This window comes from Armigeres subalbatus, chromosome 3 (assembly GCF_024139115.2).
Source record: "Armigeres subalbatus isolate Guangzhou_Male chromosome 3, GZ_Asu_2, whole genome shotgun sequence".
NCBI classification, from domain to species: Eukaryota; Metazoa; Arthropoda; class Insecta; order Diptera; family Culicidae; genus Armigeres; species Armigeres subalbatus.
In genome coordinates this window covers 92,457,741-92,475,809 of record NC_085141.1, presented here as the reverse complement: position 1 = coordinate 92,475,809, position 18,069 = coordinate 92,457,741, and the positions used below count along the sequence as shown (strand labels likewise).

Below are 18,069 nucleotides of genomic sequence, written 5' to 3'. Positions count from 1 at the left end.
AAGCCTCCTTCAAGAGGCTCAGAAGCCTCCTTTCAAGAGGCTCAGAAGCCTCCTTTCAAGAGGCTCAGAGCCTCCTTTCAAGAGGCCTGGAAGCCTCCTTTCAAGAGGCCTCAGCCTCCTTTCAAGAGGCTCAGAAGCCTCCTTTCAAGAGGCTCAGCCTCCTTTCAAGAGGCCTGGAAGCCTCCTTTCAAGAGGCTCAGAAGCCTCCTTTCAAGAGGCTCAGGCCTCCTTTCAAGAGGCTCAGAAGCCTCCTTTCAAGAGGCCTCAGGAAGCCTCCTTTCAAGAGGCTCAGAAGCCTCCTTTCAAGAGGCTCGGAAGCCTTCTTTCAAGAGGCTCAGAATCCTCCTTTCAAGAGGCCTGGAAACCTCCTTTCAAGAGGCTCCAGGCCTCCTTTCAAGAGGCTCGGAAGCCTCCTTTCAAGAGGCTCGGAAGCCTCCTTTCAAGAGGCTCGGAAGCCTCCTTTCTTTCAAGAGGCTCGGAAGCCTCCTTTCAAGAGGCTCGGAAGCCTCCTTTCAAGAGGCTCGGAAGCCTCCTTTCAAGAGGCTCGGAAGCCTCCTTTCAAGAGGCTCGGAAGCCTCCTTTCAAGAGACTCGGAAGCCTCCTTTCAAGTTGCAAGGCACAATACTAAAAACGATGTTTAAAATCAGCCCCATAAAAATGTCTGTCCACCAAGCAAAATTATTGAGATAGTTAAAAACGCGAAATAAAATGATATGATGTCTTTCAATAAATGTGTTTCGCATTGGTCGTGTTACATTTTAATTCTCATCATCATTTTCAACTGCTATATCGACGATTTTTGAGCTACAGTGTAAATCCATATGTCAGATTCCAACTTCAACTCAATACCAAATTTTCAAAACGACTACATTCGCGCCCTTGTTTGCATCATTTCTAAAAAATATTTTCAGACCCCTATTGAATAACTAACGAAGAGTAGTTCAATACCAAATTTTCAAAACGACTCATCTGCTTTTGTACACAAAGATTCAAACGTCAATTTGACGAATCTGATAGTACTCCCACGCAAACTATTTTTCGATTTTTCGCGGTTGGCACATGTTTCCGGATTTTTTTAAACAGCGTAAGAAAACTGGATGAAAAATCTGCGTAATTAAATCGCGTCAATTCTGAAATCCGCGTAAAAATAGTCTCGTTAAAACGACCCGCGTAATAAGCGACCCCAGTTTATGGCGGATTATCATCAACAGGAGGAAACATCTTTTCAATTTACATTTCATAAAAGCACACAATTTCAAATGCCAGTTAAAGGTTTAAGTGCTTATAATCATCGGAACGGTCTATCAAATCCTACGTTTGCTGCAGAAACGATTGCCTCTAACAGAAATTATAGAGCATTGGTGCTAATTTGCATACTACGCTATTACCGAAGTGTGCAATACTACATATTTATTGCGAATTGCTACTATCGCTCAGATTTCAAAGTTAACAAATTATACTAGTTACAGAATTGTTAGAAAAGAAAATATTAGCATCTAAGGGGAATCGGGTCTACTAGAGCTACAGCAACGTTGCGAGGCGGTGAACGCGTGAGGGAGTAACGCAAGGCCATCTACATTTGACCTTTGAGGCTTAGTAAGTAGAGAAAGAACGCCACTCATCAAATACCTTGAAATTAGTATGTAGAGCATATCAAGGCAAAATAGTAGAACATAAACGACCAAAAATAAGATAGTCAGCTGCAGTCAGTAGGGGTGGTGGTAGCAGAAGTAGTAGATTGTTTTTATTTTTTTAAGACAGGGGTTCGACACGGTGATGGTTTGTGTTATGAAAATAATGGCAAACCCTATTAGAGGAGCCACCTCGAAAAACGAGACATCACATTGTTCGGTGTTTGAATAAAAAAAGAACAGAAAATTTACCACAAAATCGAAAACATTAACAGAACAGAACGATTTCAATAGTGCTAATGAATGAGGGCTAGAATTTTTATATGGCACATAACAAATCACGCTTCGAATGCTCTATACAGATGCTCAGTAGAATGGAACAACAGAGGAGAAATGTGGAAACGACAACACCAAAAGCTGAACTTTTGGTTTGTTGGAAACTTTTCAGCGCTGACGTAGTCGTGGTTTAGAGGAAAACTGTTTTGTCTGTTTCTTGTTTGCAGTTAGAGGAGGGGGTAAACGATAGGAAAATGACGAGGATCTGGGTCAAATGAAAAAGAAAAAAAAGAAAACAGGGAAAAGGATGTATTCCACTTCTGGCAATAGCTCAACCAGCCAGCCGTATACAATTATTATATGGTTAAGAAAGGAAAGAGTGCATTGGAAAAGTGACAGCAACGTAGGCTAAGCGCTACACACCATACCTATCTATCTAGGAAATGAATTTTCTTCAAGGAAGAAGTATGCCGAGATACAAGCGCTCGCTTGCTGGCGTTTTGGTTGGGTTCTTTGCCCGGATACCGTAACTAATGTCGTCTCGGATATTAAATAGGATGTGTGGGGAAGCATACGCTGATTATGGCGATGGGGATGATGATGCAAATGTGAAAGTTTAATTTGACATTCCTAGTCTTGTGACAACGCATCAAGAAGTCTTTGCTTGCTTGGTAAATCTCGGCAAATGCAATATTGAAGAACGAAGAAAAAAGGACACGATTCTACTACACAGTGACATTCAATCGGTACTACTGGGTACGAGCTTTTCAATTGTGGGCTTTCATTCAACAAGCAGCAAAGTTCATATCACTAATCTATCGTTCACAAACGGCGACCAAATTTATGTGGGACGGGATGGATAGCTGGCAACAATGCTGTTAGTAATCAATCATTCATAATCGGGGTAGATTACCTGATAGTTGAGTTATTTTGAGAGCAGTAGTATTAATATAATGTAGAGTGAGAAAAAAATACAAAAGAGTGAACTTAATTAAGTGCGAAACAAAAAAGCGTAGAGGCTGAAGGTGATTAATCAGTTTGCCATTTGATTCCAATGTGTTTTGTTTTACTCTAATAAATTATTCCAAAAACTACATCCATAATTTGTTTTCGCTATTCAACTTTGGCCAAATCTTCAAAAGCTTTTTGTTATGTGTCAATTTAAATACATAAATAGCTTTATTGGCTTACTTTATTTTTTAATTACTTGTCACACGCTTTGTTCAGTGCAACAAACGAGCCAAATGGTTTTTCTAGCGTTCCTGTGAGATGAATTCTAAAAGAAATCTAGGGAATTTTCATTTCTTGGAGGTATTCTGATGGGTAGTTCTAGAGGAATTATTCAAGAAATTGTTCCTGAAATTTCCATTCCAAGATTTTCAAATGTTTTCTAATATTTTTCCTAGATTTTTTTTATCTTCATAATTAGTACTATTCCATTTTATCCCACAGATTTCATGTATCTTGACAGATACGTATGTAGACCTCAACAGTAATTCAGGAGGCATTTAAATGGGATAGTACTAACCTGTCGTATGACAAAAGAAGTTCACACACTTAATTTTTTTTTATCGGAATCTAAGCAAAATTTTGAACTTTTACCGAGAATCGCACAGCCGTGCCCCAGCAAACATGTTTTTTGCCGAGATTTCTGTCAAAATTACTGATAATCAGCAAATAAATTGGCGAAAATCAGCTAACAAACGCTATTTTTGACGGAATATCGATTATTTATTTTGCTGGCGCACGGCTGTGCAGATTTTTGCCGAGCTGCAGAAATAAAAACTGAGTGTGCACATTTAGAATTAGTGCGAAAACCTTCCTTAGTCATAATGTTCTGGGATAAAAATCCAAACTGTTATCAATAATAGAATCATCATCATCAAGTGGAAGACGAAAAATTACAGAGCTCTGGAGAAATTTTAAAAATCTTAGCCATTTATGAACGAATTTGAAGCGACGAACATTTTTTGGATAAGTACAAAAAAACTTAATTCTAACTGGAATTATGACATATATATTGTAGATCCAGTTGAAAACCGAACTGAACTGTCGCGACAATCGCATTTTTCCAATTTCCGGATGTCGCAACTGCATCGCGAGTAGGGCGCATCTGTGCCATATCCGTGCGCCATCATGCGCACTACTCGCGATGCAGTTGTGACATTCGGAAATGGGAGAAAATGCGATTGTAGCGAGAGCTCAGTGCGGTTTTCAACTGGATCTACAATATAAACGAATAGCATTTGATACGGATACATCACCTTCATCATTTGAAGAAAATTCAAAACTACAATATATAATAACTTAAAATGTAAATTAAAGCACAATATAATTAAAGACATAATTTGAGTGATAAAAGAATATCCAACTGACAAATATTTAATATTTCATGCTACATTAGAGCATTCAAGATAATCCATGTTTCAATCATATTTTTATATCATCACAATGAAATGTGATGTTTCACTAATTCTATGGATTATCCATCGATTAAAAAAATGTCACAAGAAAGAAGTACAAATTTGAGGAAAGTCGAACAAAAATGAACAAAAAAAAAGTTCTCAAAATCGACACCAATACGCACACATGAATTCTACGGTTTCCAAGCATTCGGAGTAAAAGGGAGTTCAAAAGATATAAAACACAGGAGGTGAGAAAACCGGCTCACACACGGGCACTCAAAACGAACGACGAAAATGGTGGACGGGCACCATCGATCATGATACGACGATTATTGGAATAAAGAAAAAAAGAACAAAAATAGATGTAGATTTTCTTGAAGAAACAAAGAGCAAACCATTTCTTATAGGTGGAAAGTACATATAGGTTTCCGAATCTCACAAAAGAGGTGACACCGAGCTTCAAATACTAATCTCGGGTTAAATATTATGAAAATTGAAACATTACAAATGCTAAATTAAAAGAATGTCTAAAGTATTGGAAAATATTGAATAACCCTAAGGATAACAAAGAACGCAACATCATAAATTTATCTGAAAGGGCACATTGTATCAAGATTACTGCTAACAATGAATCTTTTATAGGAAGATTTTAAACAGTGGAGTGTAAACATTAAATTAATTTCCATCTAAATCAGTAAACGTTAAAAGATGTTAATTTGGAAGTTTTAAAATGCTGATTTTCAAAATTCAAATCACAGTACCTATATCTTGTTCAATCACAGAAAGGACTCGTCGTTTCGAAATAAGCAAATAAAATCGATATCGTCTATTTTATTATTATATGATTCTCATTCGAACATGTTTGCAGGATTGCTTGAAAGTTTAACAGTAAGCTTGATATAATATCATTTAAAAATACAATTAAAAGAATTGAAAAATCAAGAATATGGGCGCCAGATTTACTAAAGTGAAGTCAGACGGTAGAAACTGTGGTGGAAAAGTAGTTCGTAAAATTCAACTAGATTGCTTCTTTGCAAAAGGTAAATGAATATTAATTAAAAAGTCTGTTTGTGTGTTAGAATTAGTAGGCTAAAATATAGTCAGAACCAATACAAAAGTTCTGTCCTAAGGCTCAAAAACTTCTTCATACTACACACAACATACGGCAACCGTTCTGGGATCGAGACAGTTTCTATTACAAAAACCAAAACCACTCTAGGCGTGTACTGAAGGTGAAATGTTTGGGGATACCTCTAATAGACGTGAGGACAGATTGAAAAATAGAACCGATAATCAAACAGAAACCAAAAGAACACAAAAACAAACACCATTGAGAACAATCAAACGATAGAGAGGTTAGCACATATGATTAAAGTTAGGTTTGGGAGTTTGAGCTGAGACGTGGGGGCGACTGTTGGGGCTTTTTTTTCCTACGGGTACCATATCCCGGAACAACAGAACAACAGAAAAAAAGCGGTTAGAACACACATACCTGAACTGAACCATGTCGGTCGGCCGGCGTTAGGTTGCCCAGGGTTCCAGTCTGTTTGGGCACGTCCGGCCAAGCGGCGACCCCTCCTTTCGAATTCGTCTGCTGTGACACCCCCGCGTCCGGTGTGTGTGTGTGCGTGCATGTGGTATGCGTGATTTTGTAAACATGTGTTTGTAAGTGTGTGGAATGATTGCGGTCGGGTGCGTTAGTTCACATGTACACGTATGCCAATTATGGTGGAATGTTGTTTCGATGTGCGGTTTTCGAACGGGATTTCAATTGATCCACAGGTTTTTTTTTTATTCAGTGAATTGGCCGGATGTCACGACATCGAGTGGATGGCGAAGGCGATTCGACATTGCGGAAAACGGAGAAATCGAAAGTGGCGAGAAAGAGATAAATAGAGAAAGAGAAAACAAGACAATCAGTATCTGTGCTGTAACTCGACGATTGCTATGAGAAAAAAACGGTTGCTAGGAACGGGATTTAAACTACTTGTTCATGAAAAGTTATGCAACTCGAAATGGGATCGTTACGGGAAGCTTTTCAAGGTCTAGTGGCTACAGTGGGGAAATCTTTAATTAATGGGGATCAACTGGGACTGTCGTATAACTTTTAACGATGGGATGGGGATATCAACAGACACAAATTGCATCGTGCCAAGCGATGTCGTTGCTGGCAATAAAAGGGAAACTTTCAACCCAAAGGCAATGATTTTCAATTGCTTTACTAGAAGAGTATAGTACGCGGTGTTCTGCAGTTGATAGAAACATCGTGTTCTACTGAAGTACAATAAACCTATTACAAACTTGAACAGGGATCGAGCATAAACTAAACTATTGCCACAAGTTAGCTTACAACAGTTGTACAAAATAAATTTAGAAAACAATGCGACAAATAGCAATAACTAATTATCATCTTTCTTTTTGAAAAATATTGGTTTTACTTTCACTATTGAATATAAGTAAAACAGCATAAATCATCACCGATGATTTCAGCCGTTTACCTTTGTTGTGAAATTTTCTTCAGTCAGCATATGCACAGTATAATAATATTTAATTAACGAAAAAAAAACAACATGTCGATAGGAATCGAATTCACAACATCCTATCAGGTATTTAGATAGGCGAAAAAAGAAGGGAACTGCAGGACTTCTTAACCCTCTCTTTTCCACGACTTTTTTCAAAGTTTTCAATAGGAAGGAATCATCTATGGAAAAAATGCTAGAACAAAAGTTATTTGGCATAGCTAAAATAGTTAAATAGACATTTCATAGCTATTCTTGCGAAAAAATAGGCTGACGGATAACAAACTTAAATCAAAAACAGTTTTCCCTGGAAAAAATTAGAACAATTTCTGTTGGAAAATTAAGGTAATTTTCATAAAATTTTCTAAGGATATTCCAAAGAATATCACGAACAAACTCCAAACATTTTCCGTCTGGATTTGCGGATAATTTACGTTAAACATAACGAAGAATTTTTATTCGAAATTTAGAAAAACTTCCGATGAAAATTATGAAGAATTTATACAGGAAATTCCGAAGAAGACCTGATCTGCCATCCCAAGCATAGTTGTACCATGTCGTTTTTAGTTGACGGCCTTCTTGCTGCCATAGTGGCCAACAAAAGAATCCATCAATGGATTGAAGAACTAGAATGGAATGCTGACAAGTCTAGCCATGATGTCTGACAGAGAAATAACATTTTTGAGTAAAAGCGACACCTCCAGTGAAGTGTGAATGGCTTCGTAAAAAATGACATGGGACAACTATGCTTGGCACGGCATTAATCTACTTTGAACCGGCGGCGGCAGTTCTAATTAGGGTAAATCACTACTTGGGCCTATGGACCCGATTTCCGGCTCACTGCACAGAAAAATAAGGATTTATACTTTTTGGAATAGGTTGATAATTTAAAAAAAGTCTCCCATTTATTTCGCACAATACTCAATATTTTTCTATTCTCACTCCTAATTGGCCCAATTATAGAAAATAAAAATGTGCATTCCGAACAATCACTTTCCGTTGCTACACCACTGAGCCGGAGTGAATCTTTCCACTTTTACAAAGCGGTATTTTCATATAAACACCTACCTGAAAATCGTCACAGTTCTCGATACAATCATTGCTTGAAGCTGTTAATCATTACACAATAATTCTAAACTCACGCACTTTAATCTTTTCTATTTGTTCGTTTCACTAGAACAGTTCTAGTTACTAATATAAACATATTAGAATACATTTAAAAATGTATCCTCAAACCGAACAAAAATTCACCTCGGCATAAGAACTTCTAGCCGCACCGTGCTGCCAAAAGGCCAGGAGTCTTTTTTAGTATGAAAAAAAATCCTTCATCGTTCATAGGAAAACTATCTAATACGTTGACGCTATCATATTATTTATAGTTCTTTCGATTTAAAATATTGAAAAAAATATAGTTTTTAAGCGTTTGGAAGTAATATGGATGAGCGAATATATCTTTCCAACCAAATAAACATTATTATAAATAATACCATATGGCATCATGTCGGCGTTGAACGTGCATACGTCGCATTTTCTACCGTCCCGAGAGAGAATGAGAGTATGATGTTGAGAGATTGGGCGAAATTTTGCTTAGGCCGGGAACCGGTTTGGAAGTGGGCCGGAAATGAAATCGCTATGACTGAAATTAGTGCTGGACCTCGTTAATTTAAATCAAATAAAAGCTATTTTTAAGCATAAGTGAACCCTATTGCAGTATCGCACGGCACACGCAATTTAGGAAAAGTTGCTTCCTGTCATAAATATCAATTAAATAATGCAGTCGTATGCATGTTAGGCCGGGAATGGGGTAAGAAACCCTATCTACAAACATTTCTCAACTCAATAATCGAGGCTACATATTCTGTTTCAAAAAAGGACATAAATTAATATTTGGAAGGAGTACGAAAAGTAATTTATGGCACAGTAAAAAAGCGCCAGATTTGGTAGTGATGAGCTGGAAGGACTAATTTGAGCATCACCACATGTCTGTCTGCCTAAATAGATTATTTACATGTGTTTTTTTTTCAAGAGGATGTAATAAATTTTTATTACATCTTAAGCATTGTCGCGCCAACGGCAGGCAGTTTGTCCAGCGTGTGAAGAAACATGGAAATGAGAAAACAAACAGAACGAATGCTATCTCCCTCAAGTAGTAAGTAATAAGTAGTAAGCAATCGTACTCTTGAGTTTAGGAAAGTCATTTTTATAATAATAAAGATCAGTCTTAGCAGAACCATCTACGAGTTTGGATTGATGGCATCCTCTTGGGCATTGGGCCAACCACGCGTACCACACGGTTTAGGACTTGAGCAGAACCTCGACCATTTCCGAAAGCAAATTCAAAATGATGATGTTACACACCGGAAACAATTATAGGGCATTCGGTGATATTCATTCAAAATGGTCATGTTTGTGGACCAAAATCTCGATTTCTAGCGAATAGATATTGAACATTTTCGGCATTCCACCTTAAAATGACTTAAATTTTCACATGTTGTGCAATTGCACAAATCGAGTTTCAGACATAGTAATTAATTTCCACTCCGGGTGGCTAATACCCGCAATATAGGCGAGTAACTTTGATTGCACTTAAATTTTCAATTGGCTCCTAAAGTCCTACCTCGTTTATGGTTTCAAACGATAGTGCATCGGTCAAGAATACTTGAACCGATGTTATAAAAATTCTGGTAAAAGTCTAAATCAGTAAAAATAATATTTTTGCGTTTGAGACATTTTAAGGCAAATTTTGGGCTGTGCAAGTTTTCAGCACGAATGAACCATCAGTCCCATATATCAAGCCCTATCTGTAATAAGGGCGAATGTCGCAAGAGAGAATTTTCTTCACCGACTTCCCCTCTTTTAAATTAAAGTGACAAGCAGAGGATATCCTTGCGGTTTCTCCCCTCAAAACGAAAGAAAACAATGAAAGCTTGCATTCTGAGGTAATAAACGCGATAGAATCCTCTGCTTGTCACTTTTATTTAAATGAGGGGAAGTCGACGAAGAGAATCCTCTCTTGCGACATTCGCCCTTTTACCAGATAGAGCTTGATATTAACTGTCGAAGGTTGAGTCAAGTGCCCTGCGGTGTTTTGCTAGTGCGTTTGAACCATACGCACCGTATGGTTAGCAAGACCGATAATGTCGAGGAAGTATTTTTCATCTATTTTTGAAATACAAATTAAACAATGTTCCTTTCGATTTTTGAGTCGAAAGAAAAACTGACGCGTTCAGGATGATTAACTTCATCGTTTCCTGAAAGAAAATCGAATATCGATACTTCATTTTAGAACCCAATTGATAATGGTGCATACATGTTTATGTTTACTCAAAACACACGTTTTAGTTGGGAATAATTATGAAGCCACTCCACTTGTATGGAGCTCCATATAAAAGTGTGCCTCAATTTCTGGGGATGTACTACCATATTGTAGCTAGGCACCTGCCTATAGCTCTGGTCATATCTGACAAATGATTTGATCCTGTTTAGATTATTGTTTGCATAGTAAACTCTTCCTAACTCGACGTTCTGTAACTCGACATTTTCCCTCACTCGATGAAAAGCAATGTCCCTTGAATCTAGCCTATACTCAAGGAATCAATTTTTCTTGGATGCGCATGTACAAAGCGACAAAAAAAACAACGACAAAGCTTTGTTTATATCGATTCGAAAAATCTTGTCAGCAACAAAAAAAAGATAATTTTGTCGCTAGCTTTTCATCCCGTTTCGATTTCATACTATCATAGTTTCTGCTTTTATTGAAACATTCGAGAATCTAACTTCGATTACAAAAATAGCATCGTTGATGATAAAAAGTATATTGTTGGGCGTTGCTCGAATATTGATTCCCTGACCGTACTGCGTTCCCTCCGTAAGTCGATATCTCCCTAACTCGATATTCTTTAAGTCAAAGTAATTTTCCTCGCTAACTCGAAGATGTCAGAAACAGTTCATATGCACGGTGTTGAGCCATTTGACCGAATATTGTTTGACCGAACGCCATTCAGCAAAATTCCGTTTGGCGGACCGGGTAATGTGGACGAATAGTTAGAAAAAAAAAACTTAGATTGCAAGTAGTGAAAAAAGAGTAATGAAACGTAAGTAGTGAGAATTGCATTAAGTGCGCAGCAAGAAGTAAGGAATGAGACAAATTTAACATCTCATACGAAATAAAACGTGAATTGAGAAATTAGAAGTGAAAGTGAGAAACGAGAGGTAAAAAATGAGAAGCGAGAGGCGAAAAGTGAGAAGAAAGAAGGTTTAATGAGACGAAATGCGAATTGAGAAGTGAACAGTGAGTAGTGAGAAATAAAAAGCGAGAAGTAAGAACCGCGAAGTGAAAGGTAAGAAATAAGCAAGTGAGATGTGAGAAATGAAAAGTGAAAATTGCGAAATAAAAAGTTAAAAATGAGAAGTGAAAGTGAGAAACGAGAAGTGAGAAGTGAGAAAAAGTGAGAAGAAGTGAGCAGGGAATGGAAGTGAAAATAGAGAAGTTGGAAGTGAGAAGTAGTGAGAAGTGAGAAGTGCGAAATGAAAAGTAAGAAGAAAGCAAGTGAGAAGTGAGAAGGGAAAAGTGTGAAGTTAGTAGTGAAAAATGAGAAGTGAGCAGTGAGAAGTGCGAAGTACGAAGTGAGAAATGAAAAGTGAGAAGAGAGAAGTGAAAAATGAGAAGAGAGAAGTGGAAAGTGCGAAGTGAGACCACTTGATTTCTCACTCATTACTGAGCACCAGTGCTGATGAATTTCGTCTAATTTACTTGAACACTGAACAGCCATTTCGGCCATTTTTTACCCCAGTTTATCCCTATGCGTATCGATTCTATTTTGTTAATTCTCGCTCAACTTTTCAAAAGGACCTAAGTAACATTTTTTCATGAATTAATTTGAATAGCGCAATCAACAGAAAAACATGAAAGCTTTTGATTGCAGTACTCAAATTAATTCATGATAAAAATGTTACTTAGGTCCTTTTGAAAAGTTGAGCGAGAATTGAGAACCGAGTCATTCAATTGACAGGTGGTCGGAAAATGGGAAATGTCAGGAAAAAAATAATGATGACAAATTGATGTGTTTACCGAACCGAAGGCGGCAAATTTCACCACGAAAATTGGTTTTAAGGCAAGTTTTCGAAAAAGACATGTACTTATAGTCACTCGAATGAAAACGTTGGCTGCTATCAATTGAATTGACAGTAGCTATTCAATTCATGATCTACACACGTAGGCTATATTCAAATTCAGGTCAAAAAGTTCATTTGACATTGAGATTTCACGGCACTGCTGCGCACATCTCCACTTCTCAGTACACACTTCTTACTAACTACCTACTCTGCTCAATTCGAAAATCTCATCTGTCACCTTTCAATTCCCCACTTTCCGCTACTTACCTCGAACATCTCACTTTTCACACCACTTAATAAGAAAATATATGTTAACTATTCGGCCAAATGGCGTTGGTCAAATGACCCTTTCGGCCAAATGATTCTAAATCAAACATGCTTTGAATGTTTGAATTTTGGAAAAAAAAAATTATTCCCTATCTCGATTTCTCCTTTACTCGACTCGATGGTCTCATCAATATCGAGTAAGGGAGAGTTCACAGTATATCAAACTCCTGTATGAAAGGCCAAAAATGGATGGGGTGGTTCCATAAGCAAAGACGCTTAGGGGCCTTTCTAAAATTACGTAACACTGTAGGGGAGGGATGGGGTCAGGCCGAGCGTTACGATCCATACAAAAAATTAAACCTTCCATACAAAAAGTGTTACAAGGGGGAGGGTAGGGGTCTAAAATTAAAAAAATAGCGTTACATAATTTGTGAAATAACCCTTATGCGAAATCCACGGGAAGGAAAGAGAATATCCTTCAAGAAGAAAGTTCGTACAAACGATATTTTAATCAAGCCCTTATTTCTAAGATTGATCAAATGGGAGAAGAGCCCGCCCTTCATCCGCGAAATGTTAACAATAGGAAGTTGGCAATCTTACTCTTTCTATGAAAATCGCTGCATTCGGGTGCCCTGATGGTCCCTCCCAATACTTATATTTATATATTTTTAATGTGAATTATGATAAAGAATATATTATGGAATTCTCTCACCAAATTTTCGTTCATGGGAAATACATTTCAAGCATATTCAGAATACGCAAAAACATCGCTAACCCTGATGAACAACCCCACTCCTGAGGGAAGAGAATTCCACGAATATTGCGACCTACTCACTGTAATTTACACATCGATGCCATAGAAGACGCGGAGCGGCCGAATGGCCATTATGTCGAACGGTCATTAGGTCGAATGATAAGTAAGTAAAAAAAATCTGTTCTTCCATCTTTATTCTTTCTTTTCATTTCTTCTTCTTCCAGCTTCCCATTTCTTTTTTCTACTTTCTTCTTCCTTTTTTCCGTGCACTTCCTCCCTTCTTCTTCCTTCCCGTTCACTTTCTTCCTTTTTCCTTCTTCCTCCTCCCTTCTCATTTCTCACTTCTTATTTCTCGCTTCTTACTTCTCATTTCCCATGTCTTACTTCTCATTCGGCCTAATGATCCAGCATCAGCTCTATCAGTTCCCGATGATAGTTAGCTGAGAGAAGTCCTTATTATTGAGGAATTTACGAAAAATGTCATTGTTTACGTTTGCGATATTCGCCCTTACGAAACAACATTGTCGATATCTTCAGAATTCAGGAAAAAGGAACATCTAGAGGGGTCATAATTTCCAAAACCCCTTGTTGGATTTTTTTCATAATTCTTTAAAAGGTAAATTCTCAGACATCCTGGAAATGAATTCCTTAGTGTTCTCTAGAAAGGGAATGTTTCCAGAATATGAATTTCTGGAGTAGGATTAAAATAAATCAGAATTAAAGGAGAAGAAAGGAGGAATTCCCCAGAATATTTCATTTGGGCGAGCAATATCCTAGTAAATGTTAAATGCTCCAAAAACTGGCAATGCTATCTAGCTCGGGTTTAACAATCCGAGCTAGATAAATAGTAGTTAGTACAGGATTTACACTATGTTAATTAATAGGATTCTTGCACCCAAAAAACAAATCTTACAATTAGTGTATAGAATCTTAGCATATTCAAGTTTGCAAAGTTTTAATACAAGAAATTGTATCATTTCAATACAATGATTGTATTGAAATCAAAACCAGAATAGAACAAAGGATTAAACATTTTTTTTTTGTCAGAGAAGATCAATTATGGATGTCATTATGACATTTCCATCCCGTATAATTATTTACATGAATCATTACGTTTGTCGAAAACATAGAAGTGCGACACACTGATATGGATCTACCGTTGAAAATATTCGTTTTGAATTGAGCCTACATCCTGGTCATGGGGACGTCATTTTAACAATGCAACAATGGATACCCTATTCCGAATCCTAATTAAAAGCCTACTATTGTGAACATTTCCTAGCGAGTGCGAACAACTACATAGCCGAGCGGATTTCCTGCCAATAATGGACGGAAAGGACTTCCAGTTCCAGTTCCAACCTGTTCCAATATCTGCAGGGTAACGTCGTCTAGTTCTTCGTCGTAATAACTGAATAAATCTCCGTCCTGCAAGGTGGAATTTTGGATTTGATTCAAAATGTATGACAGTTGACTTAATTCTGTGTTGTGGATGAACGAGTGTGTAAGAAGAAGGGGTGGGTGTTCCGAAGGGAAGGGGTTCCGAGTGTTAGATTACACATTCAACACAGGTAACATTCAAAATGAGCATGAATGGATGGACTAATTTGCAATCCTTTGGCGCAATTGTAAAGAAGGCCCATGTCCTAAAGTTGGACCGGGGGGTATGGCAACATTTACAGGTACATTTAGATTACATTTAATTAATGACACATAACATAGTTACACAAGATCGCTTTCTTTAGTCTTGGATACATTTTGGGATAGGATTGTGATTTTGGAAGTGAATTATATTGTTTTGACGTTATTACAGCAATTAAGTATAATTTTTTTGAATACTCGTAGCGTGAGAACAATAAATTTACCTTATTTACAGGTGTGTGTCTTTCTCTGTTTGGTGATACGACTACTTCGTGGCCCGTCTGTAACGATCCAACTGGTGTGGACTGTGAAACATAGAAATAAGAATCAGGAAAAAGAAATACGAATTAGATTGAAAAAAAAGTTGCATTCAATTAAAATACGATTAAATGTAGCTAACCGTAGACGACAGGGTTGTCCACAATTGAATAATATTTATTTAAATTTTCTGAGAGCAAGTATCAAATGACAACCCCAGCATCCACGAAAAAGGAACACAATTATCTTTAGCGATACGCAAAAATACATAAACGGAACGGTTTACCCAGAAGCAATCATTTCGCTGGGAATTAATCCGACGTTAAACACGAATCAAGCTTTTCGTCGTACATCGTTTTCTTCATCATCACCGTCGCTTCTGAAGGACAGAAAAATGGGGATCGACACCGCCATGTGAGAATTGGGGAAAAGCTGTCCGCAAGCTTCTTTTTCCGACAGAGAAGACCAATCATCATTTCACGGACTATCGATTTTTCTTGTGCCTATCGTCATTCGTTGCCGCTGAATTACATTTCCACCCACACGGACGGGATTCAACCCAAATGGTGGGACCGTGCTCTAAGCTGAGGAAAGATAGAGTTTCTGCCGGAGATTCTAATCCCGGAAGCAATTACATTAGGGATCGCGGGCACCCATCTGCTTGGGATTGTTTGACATTTTTTGCATGATTCCGAATACTTATATTCTGTTTCTAGGTCATTCGAGCGCATCAATTATACAGCCGAGAAGTGACATAAGGCCAATATTTGGCATGGTACCACCGATTGGCAACTAGACTTGATGCAATTTTTCTAGCGTTAGCTTGTAGAGAGAAACATCCGCGAATTAAGTTATTTTCCTGCTTTCGCGATGGATTTTTTTTTTAATTTGGAGGGTCAACAATTTTGTGATTCGTTACGCTTCTCGGTGCCCTGAAAGCGTGATGTAATTAATGAATATCATCTACATCGGTAAGGTTGTACTGCGGAATTGAATTTGTGTGTTCAACCCCAGTTTATTTTACACACGATTTGGGGATGAAGTAGGGCGGGCAACTGTAACAGTTCAGGAAATGTGATTCGAAAGGTAGATCAACCGGTACAAAGGGATTGTGTAGGTGCAATCCAATTATGGGTTATGTCACACGAGTATTGAACTGAAATGCAGGGGAACGAGAGACTGTCAATGAGATAGTCTAATACAATTCGATAACATTGTTAGCATAGATCGCTTGCGAGTCATGGCCACAATATAATTTACCATTTTGTTTTCGGATAACATTTTGAATAATTTATAATTCACCATGTTCGGTTTTGAATAATATCAAAATCAAACCTTAACTCCTAACGAACAATTTGGACAATACTAATTACCAAAGTGTGGCTCGAATTTTCGCACACACGCATGAATTAATTACAATTTATGCAACTCAATTATTCTCCGAGCGTCAAATATAACTTTTATTCCCATTGTCCTATGGACAATATTTTCGGTCGAAGTAATTTAAAAAGGCGTTTAATAATGTAGGAATAGAATACATGAAGAATCCTACAACTCTGTACCAGTGGATTCGAGCTCAATATATATTTTTTAAGCAATCTTATCATCAAGAACAATATTCAACCATTCACAAAAAGGCACATCTACGTTAAAGTTCGATTTCTACTGCAATTCTAGCATAAAGCACAATTGAGAAACTACGCTGAATAACTATCGAGGGAACCCTAAAAATTACGTCACACTTCTAGACAGAGGAGGTGCGGAGAAACGTGTCGCTCCTTCCTATACAAATTGAATAGGTATCTAAGGAAGGAAGGGGTATGTGAAAACGGTCAAACTTTGTGTGACGTAATAAATAGATCATCTCCGAGCAATAAGGAATCAATCTTCGTCAAAGCGTATAATATCTGTCGCAAACCTTTGCTGATTTCGTTTTGACAATATGTGACGGAGGTGCATTGCGCAGTTGACGTAACGCGAAGAAATTTGAGGGCTGCTAATGAACGACACAAGAAATGATGGAAAGCAAATACTCATGTTAGTAGGACTCGCAGATATTTGAGTTGATGATAAAAGTGAGTTTATTTCAGACGGTGAAATACTGGGAGGTCGAAATTGATTAGACTCATTGCTGTTTACAAAACACATGATCAACTTGATATTTTACAATTAATTTCGATACTTCTATTCTACAGCTAATTTAAGTCTTGAGGCGGGATATGTTTGAAATCAGGATTGACGGGAAGGACACAGCGAGATTCACGGGGGTTCTTCATATGTTTCAACTTCTTCATCATCATCATCCTCTTCTGTTTGTCATAAGTTAGAGTTTGGACTCTCGAATGAGTTGCTTCTCCCTTCGCTGCAGATTCTAAAGATAGGCGCTTGAAATCAAGAGTAGCCAAAAACTCAAAAAAGATAATCGGGTGCCGCGCTTCCGCGGGGCAGTACTCACCATCGTTTTGCCGGTCCAATCGAATTCGCCGTCGTCTACATAACCCTTAAAATAGAATAAATCTTGAAATAATCTCCGTAAGTGATCGTAATCAGGTGTTTCAAAAAAGTCTAGCCGCCGCACGTAGCGCAGGTATTTTGCAAATTCCTCTGGGTGTCCTTCGCACAGCACCTAGGAAGATGAATGAAATGGAATAGAAATTGGTAATAAGGCAAGATCTTTGCATCGGAATATCGACATAAAAAAACGAAATATCCTGAATTCAAACATGCTAAATTTATCACTACTCGCATTTTCAAGCTTTTTTAAACGCATTAAAACTCAAATGTAAAGTTTTCAGGAGTCCACAGCTTCTTTCCGGAGAAGAAGAAGATTTAGTGTCGTTGAAAACACGAAATAGTTGGAAATTAAAACTATTTTGAATTCAGGAATGCAGAATAGAACAATTTTTCAAGTCCACTCACATCGATCGGTGTCGCCCGCTTCGTATCACCAATTTTTTGGTATCGCTCTTTGAGTGTGTCGGCTTTCAGACCTTGCCATGGCAGTGAACCTCTTAAGAAATACATAAACATGTGACCGAGCGCCTCCAGGTCGTCGCGCCGGGACTGCTCCTTGCCCATATGCGTGTTGATCGACATGTACCGCGCCGTGCCCGTCAGCGACTTATGCTCTCGATATGGTATGTGTTTATTCGTATCTAAGTCAATATACTCTTTGGCGAGACCAAAATCTGGAAACAGTCGAAATG

At 37.8% G+C, this 18,069-nt stretch overlaps 1 protein-coding gene across 18 annotated transcripts in view; it reads right to left on the bottom strand.

Moving 5' to 3' along the window:
• The window catches only part of LOC134227061 (casein kinase I), a 263,425-nt gene that overhangs the window by 10,669 nt on the left and 234,687 nt on the right, over positions 1 to 18,069 (bottom strand). For 3 of the 18 annotated variants that reach the window (XM_062708272.1, XM_062708274.1, XM_062708275.1), the window contains exons 7-12: positions 17,783 to 18,051; positions 17,319 to 17,489; positions 16,782 to 16,859; positions 14,830 to 14,910; positions 14,327 to 14,392; positions 5,805 to 5,906 (exon numbers count right to left, since the gene is read on the bottom strand). In XM_062708272.1, the coding sequence (XP_062564256.1) occupies positions 5,805 to 5,906; positions 14,327 to 14,392; positions 14,830 to 14,910; positions 16,782 to 16,859; positions 17,319 to 17,489; positions 17,783 to 18,051 (767 nt within the window). Of the gene's footprint in view, positions 1 to 5,804; positions 5,907 to 14,326; positions 14,393 to 14,829; positions 14,911 to 16,781; positions 16,860 to 16,997; positions 17,235 to 17,318; positions 17,490 to 17,782; positions 18,052 to 18,069 lie in introns of those variants that run through there. The other 15 variants (XM_062708278.1, XM_062708280.1, XM_062708281.1 and 12 more) reach the window with 8 other exon arrangements.